General features: G+C 44.7%; 1 protein-coding gene across 1 annotated transcript in view; it reads left to right on the forward strand.

Annotated features, from left to right (window-relative positions):
* LOC102672658 (homeobox protein homothorax-like) overlaps window positions 1–9,017 on the forward strand; it is a 321,785-nt gene that overhangs the window by 312,403 nt on the left and 365 nt on the right. Inside the window, exons 7-8 of the mRNA XM_031510833.1 lie at window positions 7,969–8,134; window positions 8,788–9,017. Coding sequence (XP_031366693.1) covers window positions 7,969–8,132 — 164 coding nt within the window. The 3' untranslated portion in view covers window positions 8,133–8,134; window positions 8,788–9,017. The remainder of the gene's footprint in view (window positions 1–7,968; window positions 8,135–8,787) is intronic.

A 9,017-nucleotide genomic window follows, 5' to 3' on the forward strand; every position in this document is an offset into this window, starting at 1 on the left:
GGAGATTGTTCTGCAACTTGCACGACAAAAATCTGCTTTGTAATGCTGGTTGCTTGTGCATTTGTAAATAAGTATTTCGTTGAACGTTGCTATCGGCGAATCGATATCTCTTTCGTCGATTAAATGTCGGATATTCTTGTATGAAGTTGTTATTGTTAAATGTAATTATAAAAAAATTGTCTGGAATCTTGTGTTTCAAATTATCATTCAAATTCTAACAATATTATTATTCTTTCACAATTTTTCATCACAAAAATCAGTAACGTTAATCCAAGATGTTAGTTCAAATTGTACCAGGATCTACAATTCTTCCTTTTTCTTTTCCAAACTTTCGAAAGGGCCGAGAATTTTCATTATCATCGTCTCAATTTCACCATCGAATCGAGGAGGGAATTTCGAGAAGATGAATTTCCCCCCGATAGATTTTCTTCGAGAGATTCGATCACTCGGCCGCATCTTCGATGCAACGGAGCAACCCTCGGTCGATGTCCACGGTTGGATATCCTCGAGCCACGGGCGTAGAAAAGTACCCCGAAACAGTGGTGGGGCGGGGTGCACGTTAGGAAAGGGAAGTTGCTTGCTGGAGACAGCGGAAGAAAAATAGCGGAAGTCATCGACCTCCAAGGGGCTATATATCAGAGGGTCGCGGAGGAGGATCGTGTGTGCCCTTGTTCGTGTGCGCCTGTTTCCACTCCTCTCTCACGTGTACACGTGGAGACGTTTGTTGTACATACGAGGAGAGAGAACGAGCGGCGAAGTTAAAATCAACGAAGAGAGGAGGGGGAGAGAGAGAGGGACACGAAATCGAACGAGAAGAGGAGGGAGAGGGATGAATGGAGGAGAATCTAGGATAGTGGTGCAAACGTTTCATCATCCGTACGAAGGATCACGATGACCCAAGTTCGCCGTTGTTCTCCCCCGGATTTATCTTAAATGAGACTCCCTCGAGGCTTAACTCGGCTTGGCAAGGCGGCCGCCTTGTACTCGCGCTAGGGTATATTTCTGATTGATTAAATTCCTGCAATTACGTCGTGTCGTATATCACACCCCGGAGAGGTTGTTTCAAGTCCTGCCGGGGAGTATGGTCTCGCCTTGCAAGGGTATATTCGTTGGAAATAGTTGTGTCTTAGAATCGAGAGAGGCCATGTTAATCCTTAGATCAATCTATCTAAAATATTATTATATTCGAATTTAAGTTGATAACAAGTGTGATCCGTTAAAGGATCTTTGACAATTAACCTTTTAAATATTTTTGTATTTATCTTGATCTTTTTTCAAAGATATCCTACAACGAATAAATATTAACACTCTGCACACATATAAATATTTTCGAAGCTTAAGATTTATATTGCATATGAAAATTTCCAAATTTTTCAGAGTTCTCGATAGAAAAATCTCGATCGAAGATCGGAGATACACACGATCTTACATCCTTTCCACTTGCGTATGTAGCCAAAACCATCGTGAATTACCGTTAGTCGTGACAATACTGATGTAAAGCGTCGGCCGCGACGATGTCGATCGGTTTCCGGAATCGTTTCCATTAGCCGTTTTAATCGTACCATTTACGGATTCGTAGCGCGGACCGACAATGGCGCGGAGCCGTCGATTCGGTAGAAATTCATTGTGGAATCGTCACAATACACACCGGCCTCCGTGACACCGATATTATTCTCTCCTCGGCCGACGACGTTATCTTCGATCGCCGTCGAAACGAACAATGCTAGGAAACCGGCAGACGACGCGGCGAGAGAAAAACGGAGAACGCGTGAACACGAAAGGAACGAGATAGAAAGAGAGAGAGAGAAAGAGAAAATAAATGTGGAGGAGAAAGAATGTTAAAGGCAAAAGAAGAGAGAGAGAGAGAGAGCAGCAGGCGGATGAGTTATTAGATCCGGCGTATCCGGCGTATTGCGTCGCGGATGACCAATAGTTTCATCGAGGGATTGTTGAAGGTTCCGGACCACATTTCCGGTTTCCGCTCGACGAATCACCCTTCCTCCCCCTTCTTCTTCTTACTCGTGTCTCGACTCGACTCTCGGAATTTGCTTGGCCGTGAACGAACGGCCAAGGCTGGAAACTGTGGGATCAAGCTCCCCCTGCTACCCACTAACCGTGACGATTCCCCTCGTCACGCTCTTCCTCGTTTCATCCCTCGAGGACTCGAGGGTAACGCGATGGTAGTTACCATCCTCCTAGACTTTCTAGTTTCCAATTCGAATTTCACCGTTTCTTCAAACGAATTCCAATCCGACGCTGTAATATAAATATTCTCCTTCTTTCTCACGTTCTACCCTATTCTAAGTATATAATTAATTAACTCTTAATCTGTAATGTAATCTGATAAATAACTCTAGAAATTCTCTGGCTAATTGATATCAAATAACGTATATCTCAGTAGTCCAAAGGATTTCCCACCATTTCCTCCCCCTCCCCTAATTAAATCGTCAATTCCACCGGAGAAGGAGGAAGACGTAGGTCGAACTTTAGGGGGCAGCTTTAAATCTTGGCGGTAAACTTCGTTACAACAGTCGGCCACGAGCGTGAAGTTTCTCCCCGAGAACTGATGCTCGGTTGCTTGGACCGCTCATATTTATCACGGCTGGCCCTCCTCGGCGTCCCTTCTTCCGCGGTTTTCGCACCGGCGTGAGAGAAGCCAACTACGGTCCTCTCCTCGGAGCGGAGAGCCTCGTGGAGCCTCTCAAAACTCGCCGTGTCGCGCGGAAACTAAGTTCGGAAGCTCGGTTTCGTTCCCCTCCCATATCCTTTCCCGCAAGGATTCCACGCTCGTCCAGGTTTGCGCCCGAAGGTCTCTCTAGGCCTTCGACCTCTTGCCACGGTTCCGCAGTTCCGGATCTACGTCTGAAACGCAGCCAGCCGTCCCAACCGGTGGGCCGCAACCATAAGTTACTAATGTTGTTCCCGTGTTGGCGGGGGAGGGGCGGGCAAGAGAAGCCACCCCTTCCCCCGAAACCCACGCCCCCGCAAAACGGATTTCCAAGTTTTACCTCGTTTCCGTGGGGATTATCTTGCCGGGGGTATAATAGATACGCTTTAGCGGGCTGCTCCAACGTGTCTTTCCGTGTTTTGCGGTTTGCTCGAGCCGGCTGATCAGAGAGGAGGGAAGTTTCGTAATGGGGGGATGAACCTATCGTGCGTTGCGCTCGCGATGGGATCGTTAATTAAGTAATAGTGTGTGTTTTTCTATCGTTGTCGTGATTGACAGGGGTACAGGTCGATGATGGATTCTGGAAAATTAATTCATTGGGATGGGGGGGAGATGAAATAAAGATTTGTTGCGATTTGGCGCAATTTGTTCGAGGTAGCGAAGCAGTTTTTGAATTATTTTGCTCTCGTTGCAAGTATATTTTTCAATTATACATGTAAAAACTGTCAATTGTAATATTGAATGAACGAAACGAATCTTTAGATTATCGTTTATACTTGTAAAAATTTGAATTTGAAGTAAAATCTTTGAGTATGGTAAATTGTTTCTTGTTGCGTTGATGCAAAGATGAGGCGAAACTGTTCCGATTTCTTTTCGATTTCGTCGAATTTCATTGGAGATATGGATGGCGAACCGTCTCATAAATTCCGTCAGTCGTTTCTGCATCCGCAGTGGCTCGCATAATTTATCATCGATTATAACGATGCACAGTTTAACGCGTCCTTATTAATCAATTCTCTGGCTATTTATTACGCGACCGGCCAATTTGTAATCGTCGCTAATTCACCCATTATTCAATTCTATAAATCGCCTGCCCGTCAAGGAAACGAAGTATCGACACTTCCCTCCTCCTCGATATTTATCTGACGAAGAAGAACCGACTCTTGCGAGCTATCGTTTCCCCCTCCATTCTCTGAGAAATTCTTCTTTCAATCACGAGAATTTCTCAAAACTCATATTCCCTCTTCTGAATTCGTCCCCTTCTCTGAACTCGAGAAAATAACTCGAACCTGAACTATTTTACTCGATTTGATGACTTGGCTTGGTTAAGAAACTCGTAAACGGAACGCGAATTTCACAGGTTGCGTTCCAAGATTCAAATTTCTCTTCCGGATCGCGTTGACCCCTTAAACGACACCTCCAAGTTGCTCCCTGGCGCATCCTCGACATACTTTCTCGCCAGTTGCCGCGTCTGCAATTAACATCCTCTTCCTCCTCCTTCTCTCCCTCCAGAAGCTCCAAAATGAATGGTCGGCCACCACGGTATTGCGCTCGTAGCTCCGTGTGTCTTAACCCTCTTCGAGGAGGGTCGGAAAATCGCATCAAGAACAAGTTCACGGATTTACACGTCTCACCAACAACGTTACATCCAATTTTCCTCGTTACCCTTTCATCGCTAAACTTCGATTAAACGTTAATCTCGACCGCGTGGAAAAGTATTGGTCGCAATTGTTTTAACTGTGAAGTGCTTCACTCGAAAGTAAGAAGCGATATTTGAAGCTGCGATCATATCTCACGATGGTTCGTCTTCGTTTATTAAAGGAAGTTTCTCTCTTTCTCTCTCTCTCTTTAGAGATTTTTGCGAATCGTTCGAAGGTCCAGTCTAGATAAGAATCTGACGATCCAGGAGATATCATCGATCCTTTTGTTCTTGCCTCAATAGCCGAGAGAGAGAGAGAGAGAGAGAGAGAGAGAGGCGATGGCGTATAGGCTTAATCGTTGCGATATGGCGGGTTGGTGAGTAGGGTGGCTCGTGAATTCGAACGATTGTGGATACAGGTGGATGCCATGAGATATCGCGATTGTCCTTTGCTGTATCGTGTACGTTTGTTTGCCCATTTGTATTTTTGCGTTTGGAATTTCGTGTCTCTCCCTTTTGTTTCTATTGCAATTGCAATTACAATTGGTTGGAACTTTTACTTTTCTTTTTTACATTCGCGTTTCGTATCGGCGGATCCTCGACTGCAAATTTTCTTCCATTTCATTTTGAAGATTTTCCGTTAATCATTAATTATTACTTAATAAAATCGAATCGATACGATTGTTATCCAATCATACGTATTACATTTCAAATTCCATTGAAGTCACAAGAATCGGAAAAGAAAAAGATATCTCAAACAGGGACGGAATCCACATTAGAAATCCACCTCTCGTATGAAGTCATTATCGACTACCTTTACAAGACCACGACTACCACCAATCTCCTCGATCATAACCATCCACGGGGGACGGAGGAACACGAGTACACCGATCGTTTTACAGCCTCTTACAGCCTCATCCACGCCACGAGAGAAGACAACGAGAATCGCAACCAAGCTATATTACGATATTATCCATCAGCCCGACAAGATCCTCGAGGAAATAATTCGACCCGTCTGTGAAAAGAATCCCGCTTTCCACCAATCAACGGGAGCCTGGAACGATTATCGCGAGAGAGGAAAGGGGGTCCACGAAACGATTCCTCCGTGTATCTTTCACGAGCTGCGCGGAATGCGGCCTCTCTAGCCGTTATAGCCGTCCAGATATCCCACTAACGAGGGACGCGCGCTTGTAGTGTGATTAAACCGCGCTATAACGCAGCGGGACGGCCGTGGGTCGACCGGCCGCAATATGGGAAATTAAGGAATCGGCCACGCGGGAGGCGTTCGAGGAGACCGCGGCGCGAACCGAGGGATGCGCGTGGACCAACCAGTCTCTTCCCTCGCGTGCAAATTGCGTCGTTATAAGCGAATCTACCGTTCGATTATTCCTCGCGAAATCGGGAATTACGCGCGTGTCGGCCATCAGAAGAGAGAAGAAGAAGAAGAAGAAGAAGAAGAAGAAGGAAGGTATCTGGTGTCTGGTAATGGAGACGCTCCTACTTCCTCATCGAGGTTGAGATTTTTCTCTCGTTTGGATTGGAGATTTTCAAGGAGATGCGAGTCGTATCTTAGGAAATATTGCGTAAATGAAATTATTACGACGCTTTGAATTCGGATCAAAATCTGAATACGCGTGAACATGTTTCGTTTCGCGAGTTTAAATTTCCCGCCTTTCTTTTTATATGGATAAAATTTTTTCGAAAATTCTGTCGATCGTTCACATTCACGTGTTCCACTTCTCGTTTATTACTCGCGCGGAAAATGCACGATGAAATAAAGAAACCGAGGCGGAATCGCGGTTGCGATCGTTTAAAAATTATTTGCATACCATGGTCGGTGCCCCTTTCCTCCCCCTCGTCAATTCCTCGAGTTCCTTCGGGAGGGTAGAACGAACAAATCCCGCGAACAAATGGGAGGTATGGAATTCGCGGCAGAAAAACACGAGTCCGAGGAAACGGAAGAGCCGTGGGATGGATAAAGAGTAGGAGGGGGGAGGGAGGGGCAGAAGAAACATTCGCAATAATTGTGATTTACGATAGGGTTGAGAACGAAGCAAACCTCGTCGAGGCCATCGCGTTATGTAGAATTTGCTGTTCGTCGAATGGAACGGCGATAAACATCGCGTTCTGATTAATTATCGATTATTTATTCTTGTTATCGTTTGAAAAATTTATGAAAAAAAAATATATATATATTCAAGTTAAATTACTATTATTTGGAATATATTTAATTTTAATTCCATTTCTCCTCTTCGAGATCGGGTAATCTAATTTAATTTAAAATTTCAAGCTGGTTCAATTCAACTCCGAGTTTATGATAATTATCGTAGGTAATTACGATCTGAAGAAATTTCTAATCTCTTGTAATTTTATACATTTTTTTCTTTTTTTAAAATTCCAATCTTTCGAATCTACATCTATCTCCGATGGAAAGAAGCCATGGAAGAAACAATTTCTCGCGAAATAAATCACGAGATATTTGAAATTACTTTCTCGCGCATCCATCCATCCATATTATCGCAATCTCTAGCACCTCATCCATACACACCGCCGCCATTTATCAACAGAGAGTGAACAATTACCCGCATTCTCAAAAGGATTTTTTTCTCTCTCTCTCTCTCTAGAAAACTCGATCCAACATCACCGATCTGTTAAAAGGTATTCCACGAGCAATAAATAACCATACACACGTGCAAAATATCGAGAAATAAATTCTAGATTCGGCGTAAGAAAGGATTAGAAGAGCGTTTGGCAATGGCTAAGATTTAGAGATGACTCTCTAAATCTCTATCTCTCTCTATCTCTCTTGCTTTTCGTTCTTCTTGTATTGATGCCCGAGGGTAGGACGCAATCAGTGGCCTTGATTTATCGCGGCAATATACATTAAGATACCGACATTAAAACTAGGGGAGCCTCCCGTGGATTCCTGGCTCCATTACCGCTTACGAAAAGAGAGAGGAGCTGTCGTCGCCCGAAACGGTTTAGTCTATGCTGACGCACGAAGATTGAATCCCAGTTTCGATGTCCTCCCCCCTCCTTCTTCTCTCCCTCCCTCCCCTGAATGAATCGTTGACGTCGCATGTGCTTCCGATCCTCGTCCGTTTCCCAGATATTAGAGATCCCTGTGGAATGAATTTTCGTTACAGGAAGACGAATTTCTATCTGTGAAGGTGACATGAACGCGTCCATATATAGTCGATATCACGAGGAATTTTTTACAATTTGTATCTTTTGAAATACACCGATTGATGTCGACTATTCACCATTTAACACAGCTCGTTGGTTCCTACTTTTTAAACGAAGATCACGAAAGAAGAAGACGTTGAATCAGTATTTTCGAAATTTAACACGATTCTATCTACTTAAACTTAAACAATATCCATCATCCAGAAATGTAACTTTTTCAAACAAAAGGAAAAATTATATTTCTCTCAACTATTTATCTATCTCTCAACACAAAACTTTCCAAAACGAACTTCCGTCGAATGCAACGACGGACTCGTTCTCTTTTACACGATCTTCGACAAACGAAACGCTCGAAACATCGTTCGATCTCGTTCTTCGAACGAATTCGAACGATGTCACTCGAAGGGAACCGACGAGCTTTTCCAATACCACCCCGCCGATTACAGGACAGTGATCTAACCGTAGTAACGTGTAGTATTTCCGCCATTGTCCGCAGGTCCTAGCGGGGCGTACAGTCCCGACCCGACGATGGGCTACATGATGGACGGACAGGCGGCGAGCATGATGCACCGGCCGCCCGGTGATCCCACCTTCCACAATCAGTACCATTACCCGGAGTACTATGGACATCACTTATAAAGGTACGTGGGAAAAGTAGCCCTCTCTTCCCCTTTCGGTTGCGCGAGGTCACGTTTCGACCACGAACGGGTTGCGCGGGAGCCCGTTCATTTGATAATCGTGGCGCGGTGACGAGCGACGATGACGATGGAAAGATTGACGGCCGGAAACGAAGATCGAACGGATGGTTAAATTGGTTGATGAAAATGCGGGTTTCGGGGGAGGAGTCGAGTTCGTGATATCTTCTCGTATCTGCAATTATCGCGCGATGAACTTGAACTTTATTATTATTATTATTATTCCGTCTATTATTCTTGGATCCATTTCGATCGGAAGGATTATTTCAGTCTTGCAAATTTTGGAAAATTTTGGTCTCGTGCGTTTGAAAATTCTCTCGAAAAAAAGAAAGAAACGAAATGGATCCAATTATAGCATAAGAAACGGAAAAAAAAAAAAAAAAAAAAAAGAAAAGAAAGAAAAAGGGAGCAAAGTCCGGCATAATACCGTGGAAATTACCGTGGTCAGTCTTCGAGACTTCCGGGTGGCGAACGATCGGTGGCAAGAAAATTACACCGAGTCGAAGGGAGTCGTAATTTCTTTCCATCGTCCTCGAAAGCAGAGCGGGAAACGGTGGTGGCCCATTATTAATACGAGGCGATCTGTCACGTTCCAGCAGTAGTCGCAAATGAAGGTAGACGATGGAATGACGATTCTTGCGGAACGGGAAACGTAGCAGCGTGACGGAAGCGCAGCGTGCTCCGGTTGGCGTTAGAGCGGCAAGGTGCAACGGGGGCAACGAGGAAGCGATTCGCGTCGCCTCCGGCTCGTGATCGACGCGAAAGAGGCCGAGGAGGAGGAGGAGGAGGAGGATATTTCTCGAGCCGCGTCGCGGTCTCGTCGATGGAG

The sequence above is a fragment of the Apis dorsata genome, unplaced genomic scaffold, assembly GCF_000469605.1.
Source record: "Apis dorsata unplaced genomic scaffold, Apis dorsata 1.3 scaffold_265, whole genome shotgun sequence".
Taxonomy (NCBI): Eukaryota; Metazoa; Arthropoda; class Insecta; order Hymenoptera; family Apidae; genus Apis; species Apis dorsata.